General features: G+C 40.6%; 1 protein-coding gene across 1 annotated transcript; it reads right to left on the reverse strand.

Annotated features, from left to right (window-relative positions):
* Positions 1-3,133: 3,133 nt before the first annotated feature.
* LOC118211504 (protein-glutamine gamma-glutamyltransferase 2-like) lies at positions 3,134-20,369 on the reverse strand. Its single transcript, XM_035388755.1, has 14 exons — positions 19,884-20,369; positions 17,884-18,054; positions 16,649-16,891; positions 15,865-15,983; positions 15,448-15,576; positions 14,002-14,179; positions 11,349-11,484; positions 9,323-9,432; positions 8,823-9,065; positions 7,090-7,374; positions 6,587-6,750; positions 5,916-6,049; positions 4,445-4,580; positions 3,134-3,213 (listed from the first exon to the last, which is right to left on the reverse strand). Exons 1-14 carry the CDS (start codon positions 19,891-19,893, stop codon positions 3,196-3,198), a joined length of 2,076 nt encoding a protein of 691 aa, XP_035244646.1. The 5' UTR covers positions 19,894-20,369; the 3' UTR covers positions 3,134-3,195.
* Positions 20,370-20,475: the final 106 nt, after the last annotated feature.

Here is a 20,475-nt window from a genome sequence, read left to right on the forward strand (position 1 = left end):
GTTTGCTTTTGATCCAGTATTTTACAGGAAGCCTGAGGCAACTGTCAGACAACATGCATTTTTCACAGTAGTGTAATGCCTACAAATGAAGCCTGAGAACTCATTCTGAGTAATGACTGCTAAATGCACAGTAATATGTTCACATTGGTTAAGCTTTAACCGTGTTTACTGTACATGTGTCTGCAGTTAATCAAATATACTGTACTTGGAGTAAAATGTATTTTTATCAGAGTTGATTTATTTGTAAACCTTTTTCTGTGTACTTTAATGTAAAATGTGGTGTAATGTAATGCAACTCTAGTTCTTAGTATTTCCATAGGTTTATTTGTCTCTGTGAGAACATTGACTTGCATTCCCAATTTGCAGTTTGCTTGTTTTTCATGAAGTCTTAAAAAATATATTTTTTAATCTGTCTGTGCAGTCATATCTTGCATTCTGCTTTTGTAATTATGCAGAAGTGTCCCTTAAGTAAACAAACTGAAGTTGTTCAGGTTGTAATTTATTTTGTTTGTAAGCATTCAAGTAACAGTGATACTGTATTTATGAAATGTCTCTGGAAAAGCTAGAACTTTGCATCAGTGACCCATTCTTTTTTTGCTTCTGAATGCAACTAAAGCAACTTGCCTTTGATATGAGTGATATGATGTTGGCCAGTTGTTCTGTGTATGGAGAACAGGGTTGCCCAACCCTGTTTTTGGAGATGTGCTGTCCTCCTGGTGTTCTCTTCAAACATTTGGCACACCTTATTTTACTAATTAGCTGCTCGATGAGATCACTAGCTGCTGAATGGGGTGTGCTTTGTTAGGGTGAGCCAGAACACTGTTGCTAGTATTGGCAAATGCAATGTTTATAAAACTGGTATTACTAGATTTCCCCAAGTATAGTTTTTGTTAGATACTAGGCCCTTTCCCCTAAAATGCAGGGAGTTGCCTGATGTCTTCATCAGTCAGACATCTGTATGCTTCTGTTAGTCATAGTGTCATGAAAGACTGCACCTCATGGTCCTGTCTGTGAAACACTAGTGTGATCCATCCATCCTCCACAGATTCAGCTGTGCCAGGAACACAGGAAGCAAGCCAGGGCAAAAGCTCATGCTCGTATTTTTTTTTTAAAAAGCATTTTGCACATGTAACACCAACACATGCTACACCAACCTAACACCGGTACCCACACCTAACACCATTACAAACACCCGTATACTACACGTACCAAACACCAATAATACAACAGTTCCCTACACAAACCTAACACCAGGGGCTTGTATCGCGATTCAGGCTAAATGGGTAGGCCACCTAACTTCTGGCTTAATCCTGAGTTTCTGGTATCGCAAAAGAAGCTTTCTTTTGATTGGGTTAAATTGTCATGGTGATTTACGCTGCAGAGCATTGTTCAGGCCTAGTGTTTAAAGACACTGCCTCCTGACCAATCGGCTCTCTGGAAAATGACATGTCCATTTCTGGAGGATCCCATTTCTGAAAGCATAATCCCATCATAATTCAGACTATAATGCAAATCAGCAATTGGATTTTGTTTTCATTCAATGTGTGCAAAAACCATAAATAATTCAAATTCTTTTGAGAAAACCTCACTCAAAAATTCAGGCTCTTGGAAACCAATGAAATTATGATACTAATGATGTACAGGTTGTTAGGCTTTCATAAAAGGACACAAATTGTTTCTTCTGCATTAAACAATCCATAAATGTTTCCTGTATGCATGCTGGGAATGTTATGCACAGGCAAAAGAAGTTCTTGAGACTTTATACTTAAAAAGGTTGTTTTACAACTACAATTTATCTTGCAATGCCGGGATTATGCCTGTAGTCAAAGGGGTTCAATAACCATTTTATTTTTGGGCTTGTCTTAAAAAGAGGATGTTTGTTAAATTCCTGTTAATGTTTAGTCCGTTACACACACACACGTATAATTATGTTTTGAAGGTTCATTGCTTTTTTTCATGCATTGTTTTTCTCCAGTCAGACAAGTACACGCTGTTATTTCCTGTCATAACACCTGCAGACAGGTTAGCACCTGTAGTATTTTTTCCACTTTCCCTATTACACAATTCAATAATTAATTCCATTACAACTGTTGCTAGCATTACTCATCAGGATTAAGCAAACAGTTAGATTATTCATCACAAATGACCAGGGAGATGTCTTTACTTGCAGTGTGCAGAGCTGGAATGTTTAAATGACACTTTCAAACCACAAATCATCTGCAAATAGTACCAGACACCATTGTGTCTTATAAAAAAATGTATTTCTGGGTGTGTACATTGCGTACATTTTAGGTACACGTAGTCTTGCGTGCAAAAGGACACATTCCATAGCACACAGTAGCCTACATGCAATTCTAGACCATTTTTAGTTAATTATTGTTTTTATTAGTTGCCAATGAAAATGTGTCCAGGCTTTGATCATTTTATTAATGAGTGATGTTAATAACTCTGACCTGACCTGGCTCTTCTGCTTCCTCTCTTACTCTCACTCCTCTTGCTCTACCCCTCTGCAATATTGGCAATCGAAATCTCAAAAAGTGCCAACTTAGAATTTAGGAATGAAGCAACAACTTGGGAAGATGGTGAATCCCACTCTTACACCAAGGGCAGCACTGAGAGGAACCAGGGGAGAGCCAGCTCCTGGAGTCAGGTGTACAGTTAAGGCCATTTTAAGGCAAGAGTTTCTGTTGAGGATGCTATTTGCCTCAAAGATGACAAAAGTCACATTTTTTTTATTCAAAATTGTTGCTTTTTAAAATTGTTGGGTTAAGTAAATTTAGCAAAACTCTTTTGTTTTGGGTGTGTGAGTAGTTGCCTCGGGAGATATGAGAAGAATGAAGTGAGGTGGCCTGGAAAACTGATGACTGCACGTACTCCCGTGGGGAATATTTGACAGACAGGTTGCGTAAGTTTTTTTTCTTTGCGCTGTGTGCTATAACATGTTCCTTTAAAAAAAAGTGGGGCACCTTACACATGCGTGCCACCATGAGTCATTGATTGTCTGTCCCAGACGCCTGGCCACGCCTACGGCCGTCAGCCCCTCCCTGTCCTGCAGGTGCAGCTCCGCCCCCTTGGCCAGCAACTCACACATGCAGTCAGCCTGGCCCCGTCATGCCGCCGCGTGTAACGCCGCACGCCCCCTAGGGGTCTGGGAGTGAACATCCGCACCTAGCAGGTCAAAATCCCCTTCAGTCTTCACCTTAATCTGAACACCTGTCCAAAGAAAGACATATGAACGTGTATGAATGCATACAGTACATTTCAGTATTTGTAGTCCTCTGGGATCAAACCCACAACCTTTGCATTGTTAGGGCATTGCTCTACCAACTGATAACTATTATGATGAAATGACAATACACGCTCTAATGCAGGATCCATCATATTTTCACACTAGTTTCAAAATTGTTCGCTACGTGCCTACGCAGTTTATGGAAAAACTCTGCTGAAAGAGTGATACAAGATACGTAGTCCCAAATAGGGAACATGGACATGTTGGAAATGAAACGTGCTTTATAAAAGTGCAAAATCTGTAAGTCTATTGACTCTGGTTTTAATCTTCACAATTTCCAATATGCTGTACAGTGAGCCTACTCTAAGAGTATGAATTAGGCTCTTTGAGAGAAGGTTTGAATCTCATGCAATCTGCCCAGTGGTGAGTGCATGTTTTCTGAAGTACAGTAGACATATACAGAGCTGTAGCAGTTGTCAAAGATCTGCGCTGATACACGTTGATGTTAGCATTGGGGATGTTAGCATCCTTGCCATTTGAGCCTTTCAGCAAATGTAACTTAAAATGTTGTTTTATGTGATGAATAGAAACACCATGCAGAAATAGGACTTCTTGATTTTTCCTCATTATTTTTTGTTCTAATTAATATTAATTGAGATTTTCATACCCTAAATATCTCTGATGGCCACTAGTATTTGGCTTTATTGCTTTAGTTCTGTACACGGTCCAGCTCTTAGCTGAAGAACAGTGCAAAAGCTTTTTAAGATTATTTTGTGTAAGAGCGTGTAGATTTGTGTGATTTTGTGTAAGAACGTGTGGTTGTGTGTAGGTTTGGGAGACTCATTTTTCATTATGAAATTGGGTATGTGTTGGTTAATTTCACTAATATGTTTTGTGTGCGGTTCCATTTTGTATAATGTCAGGGAAATGACTAGTGAGGACAGTGCAGTTATTCCAACAGTTAGAATGAAAGAAAAATAAGGTTTGCATGGAGTAAAGGGTCTTTATTCCAGCTCAGAGCCACTCAAATAATCCTTTATAGCCTGCACGACATCAGCATAGCTGCAGAAAATGGACAGAATCCCTGTTTTGCCATCTCTGTGAACCTTAGATAGATGCCATAGATACCACAAGAGATTGTAATCCCTACATTGTACTTTTTTACAGTGTGAAGTGGTTTAACATTTAAAATAAGCCAGTTATCATGGATTTCACATGTATTTTGCAGCTTGTTTGGATGTCCCGGAACTGGTCACAGTTCAGGTTAGCCATCAGCTTCTTGGGTCCAATTCTGTAGGGTGTGAAGGCCACTATAACTCGAGCCTGCTGCCCTGGGCCCACAGACAAAAACCTGCAGAGAGACGCACACACACAGCAACACAGTACATTTTACTATGATAGTTACATTTTCAAAACTATTTCACAGGTGGTCCACGATCACCATGGGCTAGCCAAATATAGATTTTGGTATAGCTATGTTATGCCATTATTGTGTTGTTGACTGTTCTCCAAATAATTCCATTGTTCTGAAGTTCTAAATGAACAAGAATGGAAGCCATTGTGTCTAGTGCACAGGCACATAGGCATACCAACAGTAGCAGCCAGTCAGTCATACACTGCCAAAGTGGCAAGCAGTCAATTGATGAGACATGTCACATCCACTAAAGTGGAAAAACCATGTAACTAGTCAACTGTATTAACTTCAGGTACCGTATTGTCTTTGTTAGCTAGATAATTACAGCCGTGGTGACTAATGTTACTATTTAGTTGGATCTTTCTGGCAACTTTCATGTCTAGCTAGCTAACTAACTGTCTAACTAATTTTATATGGCCAGCTAGTGCTAAGAATGAACATTATAACTAGCTAATAAATTCCCTTTCATGATTTGTTTTGTGTTACTACTGTTTCATTAATTTTATGAATAAGAGCGTAGCTACCGTAAGTAGCTAACATTAGCTAAAATTATAGTTAGCAAGGGATCTATCCGAACCATTCTAGCTAGCTAAATGCGTGGTATTTGCATGCTCGCTAAACATGTTAGCTATGGTTTCAAATCATATTGCTAGCCAGCTAGCTAGATATATATTTGAGTAAATTTATTCATGAAAAAATATCTGTTTATTAATTCGATAGGCCTGAACGTCATTACCTATTAAAATACAAGTCCTGTAAAAATACACATAATAAACTGTCTAAATGAAAAAAATTCAACTTCATACGTATACATTTTCTTATATTAATATGACCTCATTGACAATAACTTTTAGACATGCAACATGCTTGGATTATCTAGTGCTCTGTCCTGATATCGCTTCATGGTCTCCAACCTAATTTTTCAAATGGCGGTTTTGCTCATAGTCCTTAACAAGCTAGAATATTTTAAATTAAATTTAGTTTTTATTAACAAAATGACATTTTGTATTCATGCAAGATATGTATTATATGGGATCATTGTTCAAATATAAGGTATTGCAGTAAAAGTGAATACAGGAATTCTGCCGTTTTGTGGGAAGGTGCTTGTGCAGCATGATCTCAAGCTAAGCCAAGTTCTCTTAGGCCCTATGATCATGATCAATGTCTTTTTTTGAGGGTGCTTTCCATTTCTAATTTTTGTCCATTCCAACAATCATATCAGTCAAATGAAACACTCCTGCTGTGTTGGAAACCATGCAGGTGGACACTCACCTGGTTTCTACAGGGTCCCTCAATAAGCCACTGCCAGACACTTTTATGGAGCAATTAGTCAAAGCCTCGGGTAACGGGTTATCAAAATTGATCTCCGCCTGCAAGTTCTTTAGCTGCACAGGATTTCCAATGACCTGAAAAGGTTCACACAAGAAGCTGAGTGTCTGGGCACCCTGGATTCTGAACAGAATTCCTGGTTTACAGACGAACCCCCCTTTCAAGCATGGATACAGTTATATAAGCCTTTTACTTTGAATTCAGCTGAGAAAGGCCACTGGAGTGTGTGTGTGAAATAAAAATAATAATAATAATTACTATTATTATTATTATTATTATTATTATTATTATTATTATTACACACACACTCCAGCCCATGATAATTATTATTCTTAAATGGCGGGTCTTTATGGTGACAGTGTCACCACAAATACATAATAATAATTATTATAATTATTCAAATTTAAATGCAGTAGTATATATAAGATAAATGATTTCAGGACATTTTCAAAAAATTATATGCAACATTTACATAATCTATTAAGAAATATATGCTGTTCATGTATTGTAAAGATCATTATTCTGGTCTCTGTTGGTCTGATACAGTGATGTCATCCCCGCAGTGTTTTAATAGTCCAGGATGTATCTTCAGTAGGAGAGTGCGCAGGACTCACAGTGATGCTGAAGGGGGGATTTTCAAGCACAATGTCCTTCTCTGCCAGGTACACCTCCTCGGTGTGCTCCTTGTCATTGGCTACTGCTGTCACTTTGATGCTCTTGTTTTCCTGTATGTGACTCCCATATTTGGAGAAGGGAATCTGGAAAGGGACCGTCAGCTCTGCCAATCACAAAAGAGCGCTTTTTTGTTTAGTCGTGTTTTCATATGTTTGTGATAAAACTGCTAAACAGCATGCCTGAAATCCCATGTGTACATGTCACTGAAATGCTACACTAGGATGATGTGTATGAGATAACCAAAATGTTCCGCTAGTGTGTGAGTTTGCGTAAGACTTCTGAAATTCTAAGCCAGAATGATGTGTGTAAGGTTACGGAAATGTTACATGGACATGTGTGTGTGCGTGTATGCATGTGCGTAATGTTACAGAAATGCTGCAGTAGCATGAGTGTGTGCATAAGGGAACTGTGTTCGGTACAGCAGAAGAGAGTGACCTTTCACCTTCGTTGGTAAGTAGCTGTACTTCCTGTTCTTCACTGCAGACATCAGATTCAAGTACACCGTTATACAGCATGACCTGGGCGTTGACATGGAGCACCACATCACGCGGCGTGGGGCTCTGCAGTCGGATCACCAGGTCGATGTCCGTGCCGTTGATTAGCTTGCTCTGCTCTTCGATCTTGACTGAGATTTTGGGAGGGGGTGGCGCTGGGGCAGGCTCCGGTTTGCGGAGTTTTTCAGATCTCCTTACCGCTTCATTGAACGCCTCCCTTTCCTTCTCTGTACCTGTGAGTGCCATAGACATACATGCATTAGCGCTGATGTACATAATTATATCCATATAGCTACAGCCTTGTAATGGTACTCTACCTATGGCCCAATTTACACCTGTTCGTTTCTTGCGACTCATCTAGATTATACCTGGATAAGATTCAACCACACTACATTTACGCCTGGTAAGTAGGATGCGTCTCCGGTCAGCCGAATTTAAAGCTGATTGCACACAAAGAAATGCAGAACCCCGACAACCCACTTCCTGTTTTGTTCCGCCTCTTGAAGAACAAAGATGGTGGCCACTTCCAGAATGGGAGGTTTGTATGGCATTTTTCAGTATCTTAAAATTAATGCCATATTAGGCAGGTCAATAACAAAAGATGAGACAGCTGTTTAATACAGAAGCTGTCTCATCTTCATCTGGGTGCTGCTGCAGCGAAAATAGATCTGAGTTTGTTTTGAACGGAGGTATCTGTCCATATCGCAAGTAAGCATTTAGTTTCGCTCAAGCTCTAACCATGCGCGTCCTCTGTCCTCCATACTGTATCTGTGGCTACAGCTCCACAATGGTACTGTACCTATGGTTGCAGCCCCTCATTGTTACCGTATGCACAAATAAATGATACCATACACTTTCTTTTTGTACTGTTGGTTCAATTGATCAAACCAAATACTTAATTACCCTCCTTTTTCTTTCTAAAATTACTCAATTCAATTCAAGATGCTTTATTGGCATGACATACTTAAGTATGTGTTGCCAAATCGTTGCAAAACACATTACATTGTACATAAAGTACAGTGTAATGTTATCAGTTATATAAAAAAGAACACCTAACAAATACATGAAACTACATTAACTTAAGAAGAACATGAATAAAACAACAAATCACAACCCATTATCATTTATTAACAATATTGGAGAAGACAAGCAAAGCGGACAGAACTGTATTGGCAATGTGACTTCAAACTCGTCTCCTCCCCACCTTTCCTCCACATATTTCCAGGCGAGTGGTAGTGGGGGAGTGGAGGAAAGGAGGTGAGGAGTGAAAAGTAATGGGACACACACAGTAATGAAATAAACCAGAAAAGAAACTTTAACTCTGCCCCAACCAGCCATGTGATATTTGGATGGACTAATTTCAGACAGGGGGATGTCTATGAACTTTCAACCTGCTTGTGAAATGTTTTCGTTGGGGCCATGCACACACCGTGACATTCACGCTGAAAACGCTGCCTCTTTTAGTTCATCTCTTGGTGGGGCAGTTTAAAAACAAGAAGTTTGATTTCATTTGGAGCATTCTGGTGCCTTTCCTGGAGGGCACTGTACTTTGTATTACATGCCACACAGAAATAAGAGGTGAATTTTTCTTAAGGAGAAATACTGATAATTGACAGGAGGATCCTTTTCAAGCAGAATGGCAGTAAACTCGCAGTGAGGAATCCCATTTCCTCTGGCTTACCTTCCGGATACTTGTAGTTTGCTGTGATGTCGAGTCGTTCGTCACTGCCCACTGATTTAGTGCTGATGTTCTGACCCACCAACTTTGTGTCCGACATGATCCTCTTCTGTGACCCGTCAGCCATGATTTTCCAATCGACCCGGTCCGCATTGACCTCGGCGAAGACGAAAGGCAGGTCATACTTCAGCTCTGTGTGTCCCTCATGTACAGCCTTCACTGCAGCTGGGCCACAGCAGTGTACCCCTGGGGTACAGATAGAGAGAGAGAGGGGCTGAGCCAGTGTACCCCTGGAAAGTACCTACTGAAAATCTCAGTACTTGCTAAGCACCTATTGGGTCTGGTAAGCTAAATACCTACTGAATCTGGTAATGCATTAGCATAGCTAAGGACTCACTGGGTCTGGTAATACATTAACATAACTCTGTATCTGCAGCATGTTTAATGCCCAAGTTCTGAATGTACTGATTCTCAGACAGAGCAGGATGGGAACTGGACCGTACCATCACTCAGCTCCTGAGGGGTGGGGTCCAGAACCTGCCAGCCATCATAAAGTGGTTCTCTAGGGAGATCAGGTCGCCTCATCCAACTTTCTACCCACACATGATAGTTCCTGTGTGCATACAGAACAGAGATCAGAATCAATCCTTAATTTATCTAAAGCAGTGTTTCTCAACCCTGGTCCTCGGGACCCACTGTGTATGCTGGTTTTTGTCAAAGCCAATCACTTGATCAATGAAGATTGTTGAAAATGTGTTGTACCATAATTCCGTAGTTAAATTCATTTTTAACACAATGCAGGTTTAGCTTTTTCTGTCAGTAGAAGTTCACGTAGCACAGATGATTCCAGGTTTCAGCACTCTTGGCAAATGGGACCCAACTGATTTACCTGCCATTTTGCAATTGTATCAATTAGAAACTGAACCTCTTTCATTTGGCATTATTTGCCATAGTACACACAGCTCAGAAAATGAAAGCATGGGGGTGGACTGTTTAACGAGAGGCTAAAAAGTCATGATTTGAGTCATGATCTAATGATTTAAAGACCAGTTTCTGCATCCTGCTCCATCGGGTGTAACAGACAGTGAAATGAGTTAGTTGGAACATTTTATTTTTCTTAGACCTACGGTCAGACAGGTATTAGTTCTCTGTTAAGTGCATAATCTCAGAGCTGACAGGAGTTGTTCTTCACAGCCAGACCTGTGTCAAATACGTATTAGTTTTGGATTCAAATACTTATCTGTGCTCTGCTCATCTTGCCTGGTGTAACCGAGCCTGCCGATATGACCAGATGGTGGGGTTTACACTTTTTGAGACTATTTGGTAGTAAAATTGCTTTGTTAAAAAAAAAAAAAAAAAAAAAAAAATAGACCACCTCAACCTCCTGTCCTGATTGGTACTGAGGTTATTGAAGCCTGAGGAAATTGAACTCGTTGAAAACACCATTATGATTCTATTTATAGGACTTTTACTGAGTGTACTGTATTGTTGTCTGTACAGTACACTGTGTAATTCTGGCATGGCCATACCAGCAGGTATGGCCATGCCAAATTTACACAGAAAAAACAGGCTTGGTAGGATAATCACGATGTGTGGTAAATTTATAGGTGAGCAACAGCAAGATCTACCTTGGCAGATAAGATATTGCTCATCCCCTTTTGTTATGTGTTGAATGCTGACTGTTGTATTGACTTTTTTTGTAGGCTGCAAAACAAACTGCCTTAGTAAGGACAATAATGTTTAACCCCTCCGCTATATCACCCACCCTGTTCTAAACACAAGCCTGAAAATGAACCCAAAATAAAATGGGTACTATTCTTGAACTCTTTTGACGACAGGCATAGTCTTAGTCTCTTCTGAAAGGTAACCCTTGTTTTCCAAGATTCAGAATTACTCTAAATGTTTCTGAAAGTAACAGAAGTTCAAAAACAGTGGATGAAATGATTTTTTTTAAAAATTGATGCAGATGTTTGTGGGTGTGGCTGCTGGATTTAGAAACATGATGGAGCCATTGGACACAACACTGGACAAATCCTGGTTTAAATTTGATGACAATGCCACCAAAGGTGAGCATGCTGCAGTTTTTTCTGAGCTATGGTATGCCTAGGCAGGTTTCCAAAAAGGCTATTGGTGACTCCAGAACGACACTTGGTAACCAAATGATATTTTGGGTGTTATAGGTGTAAAATACTATATATCGTACACTACATGCTAGTTGAAGACATAAAATAAGACATGAAATAAGCTTGTTTTCCCCCTGCCTGTCACCCTCCCCTCCCCCATGCATATGTATACAATACGCTTGCTGTGTTTTAACATCGGTTATGGAGATAGTTTATAGAGACAGAACTGTGACTGTGAACACTTTAAAATGGTATATTGTGCGGCCAGACTGATTCCACAATAAAAAATTGAATGAATGCAATTAAACGGGTTAAAGTGAGTATCTTTGTTGTATAGAGACAGGATCTGGCAACCCCGGAAAAGAATTAGTGATTGAGTAATCTGGCAGGAAATATTGAAACTCACCATACACTGTCATCGCTCTCCTTGGGTTCGATGCCATGCTCAGAGTAGTATTCATCGATTAATAGATTTCCTTGAGTGTCATGAGCAGACATGAAATTTGTGATCGCACGACAGGGGATTCCCAAGCACCTCAAAACTTTAAAGAAAATTGATTACAGTTATTAGTCTTGTTTGCTGCGTAAAAATAAAATAAAATAACCACATTATATTTTTGAACAATTCTATACATCTAGTGTTTTAGGTGTTGAAAAGCACAAACCCATATACATTCTACTTCAAAGAAAACACTTCTATCTAATGCATAGATTAAGTCATTTTTCCTTTAGCATGAATTGCAAATAAATGAAAGTGGAACATTTTTAAATGGATTAAAGTAAGTGTTTCTTCATGGGTTTTATTGTATACATGATGGACCTAATTGTATGTCGGTAGATGATCCATAGGTCAAGCTAACATTAATTGTAGTGTTTGCAAGGTTGATAAAGTACCATTAGCCTTGTTGAACTGGAGTGTATAACTGCTAGTTGGAGTTTGGGTAACTACCGTAACTTACAACAATAGTGGGTAAATTTCATGTTTGGTGATGACAAAGAAAATGATAACGTTATCATAAATTATAAATGTTTGCCCCATTTTACCTCCTGAAGTGAGCATTTTTCTTTTGAATGCTTGTAGAGAAGTAATGTTTCCTTGGTGCACATACTAACATTGTTAGCAACTACGCTTGTCAGACAGCCAGTTTTCAACCAGAATGTCCGGTTTTCAAATTATTCGTACGTCTTTTGTTTGTGTACATAATGTCCAATTTAATTACCAGTCCTTGTAAAGGATGGGAGAATGTTACCGGTAGCGATGTTTTCACATTAACTACATACCTGTGCCAGGGTTGGTTGGCACAACCCCCAAAATGTGCAAACCAACCCCGCTCATATTGCGACCCACCTCTGTGATAGTATTATGTTACCCAGCTAACATCACTCATCACAGACTTTAAACTCTGGCGACAAATTGGAGCTGATTCCTATCTCCAAAACTGGATACTACAAAACTGAAATGTTTGCCTCACAAAAAAGTGAGTAATTTTTCAGATGTTTTAACATGATACATGACTGCAGTTCAAGAAAACAAATATTTTGCTGTTACATTTTTTGTGTGCCAACCAACCCCGGTCTCCCCTACTTCTCCCTGCTTTAGTACTTTCAGTCATTTGTGGCGTAAATGAAACACCCCGTTATGTTTAACCCCACTGGGGGAGGGTGGGGGGGGGGTCAAAAGTGTATGCACTTTTGCCTGGATAGGCAATAATAACCATGCTATATCAAAACTATGCGATCTGTTAATCACTAAATAACTGTTTACGATTGCATTCATTTGGATTCCTTGACATACACACACACACAAAAATACACTTATAATATAGCCAACAGACTTTTGGCAGTATCTCCTGGAATATTTATCAAAATCTCAGGCCATTCATTGCAGACAAAGAGGGGGTAATTCTGTGTGTTTAACCTGAAATACACCATTCAAGCTCGAAGCAACCACCCAAAATGTCAGTGTTACCTTTGGCCCTGCTCTTCCCTATGTCAACCCATACCTACGCCAGCAAGCCCCATACCTACACAGCACCAAGAGTTTGGCACTTTTCAGGCTTTCCTACACAAATAACCACAATGACTACAGACTCTCAGCCCATAAGAACCTTAACTTATGTACCTTCTGACCTCATGCGAATAGACAGAATTCACAAACAACTTCACATGTCCACAATAAAGCCCCAAACTTAGGGGATTTCACGTCTGCTTCTTCTTCTTCTTCTTTTCCAGCCAATTACATCATCGCAGATGCTCCAGTACCACAATCAGTAATGCTCCCCATTTGACATTTAGCTACATCAGCCAGTAACCTCGGAGAGGGGAGACCGAGGTCAGTTGTTCCCCATTTCGTCTTTTACTAAATTGCTTCGAGACAACTGTCTCAACAACAACATTTTCAAATTAATAACTTGATACTGTCTATTAACTTCTGGTGATGTTCATTTAATTAAATTGCTAACATGAAAGGCCTATTTTGACTTCAAACAAACTGAGTTCATAAGGAACAAGTGACCCCATCCTCAGGGTTGGTTGTGCCCATAGGTGAAGTCAATTGTGTGCCTTACCTTAAACAAAAAGACACGATGAATGATTCATTACCATTTTTAAATCATTGCACATGTTCAGACACATGTTTTCTTTAACCTCTACCAGTAAAACCTGTTGAATACAAAATCCAACGACTTTTTTATTCAAACTACCGTCATGTCGGGTTTAAGTTTCTCCTCGCTTGCTTGCTGCGGGTGTCTCTTGTCTGCACACATCTTTGCCAGTCTATCACAAATATGCTTTGAATAAAACAATTTGCTACACATGACAGGGTCATCATTAACAGTGTATTTTATATGGCAGGGTTATCAGTGTACTTCTGCAGTGTGACTGGGCCAGTGAAGCATCATGTCCTTGAGTTTGAGAGCAAGTTAGAAGCATGTTGAGAGTTTGTTAAGAGCATGTTGAGAGTATGTTAAGAGCATGTTGAGAGTTTGTTAAGAGCATGTTGAGAGTATGTTAAGAGCATGTTGAAAGTATGTTGACAGCATGTTGACAGCTTCCCTCACCTGTGCACATGACCCCACCGAACACCCAGCACTGGCCATATTTGACGGGGTGGTAGTCAGACTCCTTCCACTTCCTCAAGATGTCCACGCTGCCGTTCCAGTGCATTGGAGACACTCCGTCCCAAAAAAAAATGCTCCAGTTGCCCTGTAGCACGCCTCTGTCATCGTTACTGTTGATCTGGCGGAGAGAAGCAAGCGGCTTTATTTCACATTCATATTCACACTCACAGATACAGGAAGTCTTTGTGAGTCTCTGAACCCAGACGTGGAGAGATCTCTGGAGACTCTGGCCTGGCCGTCTGGGAAAAGCACTTACTGTAGCAGCGATAGGCCACACCAGGGATGTGCAGCTTAGACCTTGGTCAGATTCTCAGAGGGATGGTACATGGAAATGTGACATTTGACACCCACATCCTTGCTATTTTCAACTTCCCTGTGTCTCATAGTTTGAATAACATCAGACCCACCCTCACTGCGCTGATGTTATCAGTTAGGAAATATTCAGTACATTCAGTCGAACAATTTAGGGCTCTGAAGAGCACCATTTCACCAGACTTGTAGTGAAGAGGAATATGAATCTGCCAATGACGTGTGTTTTTATTCTGGAAATGCAACATTGGATTTTATAGTCTAAGTAATTACAATAGAGGAAGTCTCCATTCACTATAGATGGGAAACAAATCAATGGAAGCACAACATGGTTTTCTGGTTTTCATGGGATTCTGGTGGTTCTGTTGGTTCCATATTGGTTTTGGGAATGTTGTCCTTGCATGGAGTTGGTTCACTCATATAGGTTGTATTGGGGTGTGTGCTAGTTTGTAGAGGGGTGTGTGTGTGGGTTGTAAAAGGGTGTGTGTTAGGGTATAGAGGGGTGTGTGTAGGTTGCATTGGGGTGTGTGTTAGGGTATAGAGAGGTGTGTGTGTAGGTTGTATTGGGGTGTGTGTTAGGGTATAGAGAGGTGTGTGTGTAGGTTGTATTGGGGTGTGTGTTCAGGTGTACGGGTGTGTGTGTAGGTTGTATTGGGGTGTGTGTTAGGGAGTAGGGGTGTGTGTGTATAGGTTGTATTGGGGTGTGTGTTAGGGTGTAGGGGTTTGTGTGTAGGTTGTATTGGGGTGTTTGTTAGGGTGTAGGGGTTTGTGTGTAGGTTGTATTGGGGTGTGTGTTAGGGTGCAGAGGGGTGTGTGTTAGGGTGTAGAGGGGTGTGTGTAGGTTGCATTGGGGTGTGGGTATAGGTTGTATTGGGGTGTGTGTTACGGTGTAGGGGTGTGTGTGTAGGTTGTATTGGAATGTGTGTTAGGGTGTAGGAGTGTATGTGTAGGTTGTATTGGGGTGTGTGTTAGGGTGTAGGGGTGTGTGTATAGGTTGTATTGGGGTGTGTGTTAGGGTGCAGAGGGTGTGTGTTAGGGTGTAGAGGGGTGTGTGTTGGGGTGTAGGGATGGATATACCATAGCGCTGACCACTCTGCTGACATAGATGGGGTTGCAGCGTGCGGAGAAATCCTCGGCTGCGTCCTTTATACATTTGGGGTTGAGGTCCAGCATTTTCAAGCAGATGTCGAGGATGTCACTTTCAAACTGAAAGCATCAGAAAGATCTCCTATCACAGAGTACAGTGGACACATATTTACTGGCCTCTAAAACAGATGTTATAGGCTGTTATATAAATCTATAACGTGACATATGCAGCAGCATCTGGTCTGCCCTGCACTATATATAATTGTCAGGCCAGACTATAATTGCATCACAAGCATAGTGATTTGTGAAAGTATCTTCCATTCAGTAACTATTTTGATATGTCAGCAGGCATGGTCGCATGTGAGTTGATGTCAGTGCAGGAAGTCTTATGTATTCAGGCTCCATTACCTGTCCAAAATCCCAGGCCAACTCATGAATGTAGTCACTTGTCCCTCTGTAAATCAAGCCGTGTTCACTCATCACATACTCCTGCCTCTCCTCTTCATCGGCCAGGTGCACCCAGTCCTCTGAGAATGCATACGCAACGGATTTAATGCGCGCTTACACACACTGCAGAGCTTTAATGAGCAGACAGTGCCACTTTAATAAAGCTTGTACCCACAACACAGCTTTAATAACATTACATTACATTACATTAGAGGCATTTAGCAGACGCTCTTATCCAGAGCAACTTACACAACTTTTTACATAGCATTTTACATTGTATCCATTTATACAGCTGGATATATACTGAAGCAATGCAGGTAAAGTACCTTGCTCAAGGGTACAACGGCAGTGTCTTTACCCGGGAATCAATAATAAGTGCTTGTACATACAGCACAGCTTGAATGAGTGCTTATATGAGCAGGGCAGATTTAATTCACATTTATATATATAGCACAGTTCATGAAGTGCTTATACACACAGCGCAGCATTAACGAGCAAAGGAAATCTTTCAGCATTTCTTGACAACTTTTGTTGTAAATTAATCAGCCCATACAGCTGCAGAGTGCACACGTATCTTTGGTGAAAAGTGGTTCTCTATAGTCTGATTTAGGAGTGAAACAGCATTGGTGTTTATAGCCATTTATAAAATGAAAGCAAGGTAGTGGGTTATAAAATAAGTAGAGCTGTACATCCCTGACTTATGTGTTTCTGGAAAGTTCCTTCCACAGAGAGACAGCACACTCACCTGCACACCAAGGGTTAAACAGGAGGACAAAGGCCCCAGCGCTGTGGCCCACAGTCATATCGGGGTTCGTCTTCACAGAGAGGGTGTACTCCCCAATGCTGGCATCCGCCGGGCTAGTGATGGCCAGGGTCACTGATGTGGCGGAAGTCTCCTGGACCTTAGCATCCCAGGATTTCTTCGCCAGGCTTTCGCCGGCGACACCAAACACACACTTGGTCCCCAAATCTTCAGAGGGCTCGGGTCCTGGATTAAAAAGAGCACAATATTAACTTGCTTTTTTGGTTTTGTTCTTGCTAGAATCTCATTCCGTTGTGAGAAGGGATTATGAGAATTTCCCAAAATTAGATTCTAGTGTTCCAAGCAAGTAACATAAAAACCAACATGTCGTCTGTTCACTTAACAGCAACATCTCTTGGGTTATCATTTACACATGAAATAACATCAGATGGTATCTCTGTCAATGGCCATTTAAGAGTGTTTGGACTGCAGCTTCGGTGGTGCAGTGGTCAATGCACACCGTGGTCCTGCTCGCTCGAACCCAGGTCCTGCCTGATCCGAGTATGGCCGCCGCGTTGAGGAAGAGGAAGAATGGACGACCGCTTCCGGGGAGGGAGGGAGGAACTCGGCAGGGAGAATGATTGCGTGCAGATCGGCCTTGTGGGTTATCAGGATCACGATCAACGGCTCGAGGAGACGTGGTGACCTCCTTCCTACCGCCAACCGACGGGGTTGCGAAGCGGCAAATTGCAATTTTTGCAATAAATAGAAATGACCGTTGTTAACCAAAATATTAATTAACATCCAGAGATCACTTTGCTGGGTGAAATAGCAATTTGTTCAACTTTTCTGTTCAAATTTCATAAAACTATGTGTACTATGTGTACTAAACTATTCTCCAGAGAATTACGCATGTGCTCTCTGTCCAGCTGGTTATCTTCAGTGATCTGTTAAGTTGGACGCCCTTGTGTTATCTCAGCATTAATGATCCTCTGTCCGCTGTGCAAATATATTTTACATCCACTGTCCATATCACAGATAATTATACAGCTAGTCAGTGTAGTATCTCTGACTTTGCCATCAACATCTCAAAATACTGTTACATTTAAAAAGAGACCTGTGTTAAGTCGTGATCTTCAGTTCCCTTATGAAGCGGCTAATGGGACACAGCAGAGTGTGATAGGCCCTTAGATACTTTTAGTGAGCTCATCACTAAAGAGCAGAGAGCGATCGCTCACCTGTTTGGACGGTGAGTTCCAAGGAGTCAGGCTTGAGGCTTCGGGCACTGCTGGAGTGGAGAGTAAGCAGGAAGGTCTGCCCTCGCCTGACGATCAGCCGCTCTGTAGAGATTTCACTCGTTCTGTGGCCCTCATTGTTCATCCGACAGAGGAGATCCACTTTGGAGAGATCTAAAACACAGAATACAATTTGTCATTAGATCCACAGGTCACTCAAAAAACCCACAATCCAACTTGTCATCAGAGCTACAGATCACTCTAATACACAAATGTAATTATTATAGTAATGTGAGTAAAGGCTGTGGTAATGTAACAGCTATATCCACCAGCTCTGCACACTGTTCGGAAGTTCTTTTTTCCCTTTCTTCTTGGCAGATTTGCCTCAAGTCCAAAAATTGAACTGTTTGGCCATAATGATCAGCGCTATGTATGGAGGGAAAAGGGTGAGGCTTTTAATGCAAAGAACACCATCCCAACTGTGAAGCATGTGGGTGGCAGCATCATGTTGTGGGGGTGTTTTGCTAGAAAAAGGGACTGGTGCACTTCAGAAAATAGATGAGAAATGAGGATTATCTAGAAATACTGAAACAACACCTCAAGACATCAGCTAGATTAAAAGTTAAAACTTGGTCACAACTGGGTCTTCCAGCAAGACAATGATCCTAAGCATACCCCCAAAGTTGGAACAAAATGGCTTAAAGACAACAAAGTAAAAGTATTGGAGTGGCCATCACAAAGCCCTGACCTGAATCCCATAGAAAATTTGTGGACTGAAATGAAAAAGTGTGTTCGAGTAAGGAGGCCCATAAACCTGACTGAGTTACACCAGTTCTGTCTGGAGGAATGGACAAATATTCCGGCAAGTATTGTGAGAAGCTTGTGGAAGGCAACCCCAAGCATTTGATTCAACTTAAGCAATTAGAAGGCAATACCACCAAATACTAACAAAGTGTATGTAAACTTTTGACTCACAGAAAATCTGGCATAGTATATAAAAGCTGAAATAAATCTGTCTCTATTATTTTGAAATGACCTCTTATGGAAATAAAGTAGATAGCCTAATTGACTTAACATAGGATATGTGTGGTAAAAAGAAATGTGTGGAGTTGCAAAAAATTGAGTTTGAATGTCTAGCCTCGGTGTATGTAAACTTTTGGCCTCAACTGTATGTTTCCAATACAGATGTATTGGTGCATTTGTTACTCACATGCAGCTGTAGAGAGCAGAGCCTGGGGCATTACCTACTACAGTAAGTGAAGGCACTTATTTCCCATCCTTGGGTAAACAAAGAAGGCACTAGAGAATTCAAACATGCCTGTCCCTTTTTTCAACTGGCAATGTGGCACCTTACGTCTTTACACTATACAGAGATGTTAGGTGGTGTATAAAATGGTCGATTTTGTTTTATTGCAAAATGTTTTTTTAAATTGTACTTTTTAAAACCTGAGTATATTAAAACCCAGCTACTTGGAGACTTTGACTCAAGTATTTATTTATTTTTAATAGGTGACTTGCACTTCTACTAGGGTAATTATTTAATCATTGTATCTTTACTTCAACTCAAGTATGATATTTGAATACTTTTACCACCACTGTCAGCGTGTTAGAGTAGGGGAGAGTCATAGCTTATTTGTTCACAAAATATTTAGCCTGGAACTATGAAATTTTACTTCAAACAGCTTTGACATGTCAGTAGTCTAGTCATTAGTCGTTTCAATTATATTCAAAACTTGCGAAATAATTGTAACAGTAAATGAAAACACCCCCTACACCCTATATTGTGAAATACGATAGGGTTCCAGCAGCTATGCAGCTTGGACCCCTAATAGTAATAATAACAATTTGTTGTATCAGTAGTAGCATTAGTTGAAATCTGTAATCATCATGCATTTGTTAATTTGAAAGGTTTTTTTAATGTTTTTAAAAAAAAAAAAATTTTAAACGCAGTTCTTTCATACAGAACTTTGTCTGGAAGCTGGATGCAGCTGTAGTTGACTCACCAGAGGTCATCTTGGGGCAGCAGTGCTGGAGAGTCAGTGTCTTCTCTCTAAAGCCACTCTTCTCTGTGGGATGTCTCAGGGACTGGGTAAGGGTGGTGCGTGGTGGATGTTTATAGTGTGTGTGTAACCCTGCCCCTTTCAGGGATGGTCGCTGTAGCCCTGCATGCTAATTGAAAGTTAGACTGGCTGTATGTAGTTTTAGGGATACCTGTTCTAGGCTTACCTGACAAATTAAACGCACATTTCCTTAAATTAAAATCTTTCATTCTGCTGCTGCACTGTTAAGCTGACAGTGCGGCAATGATGCAGTATTTAACAGAAGAAGCCTGGGGCAACTGTCAATCAATATGCATTTCACGCAGCAGTGTTACGCTCACAGATGAAGCCTAAGAACTTATAACATACTGCCCTTTAAATGCATAGTTAAATGTTCATGTTAGTTAAGCTCTAACTACGGTCATACGCTTTGCTGCACGTCGCTCTGGATAAGAGCATCTGCCAAATGCCTGTAATGTAATGTAATCTAATGTAACTGTTTACTTTTTTTTTTTTTTGTGTGTTTTTCATGAACACTTTGTGCATGCCCCCTAGT

This window comes from Anguilla anguilla, chromosome 13, assembly GCF_013347855.1.
Source record: "Anguilla anguilla isolate fAngAng1 chromosome 13, fAngAng1.pri, whole genome shotgun sequence".
NCBI lineage: Eukaryota > Metazoa > Chordata > Actinopteri > Anguilliformes > Anguillidae > Anguilla > Anguilla anguilla.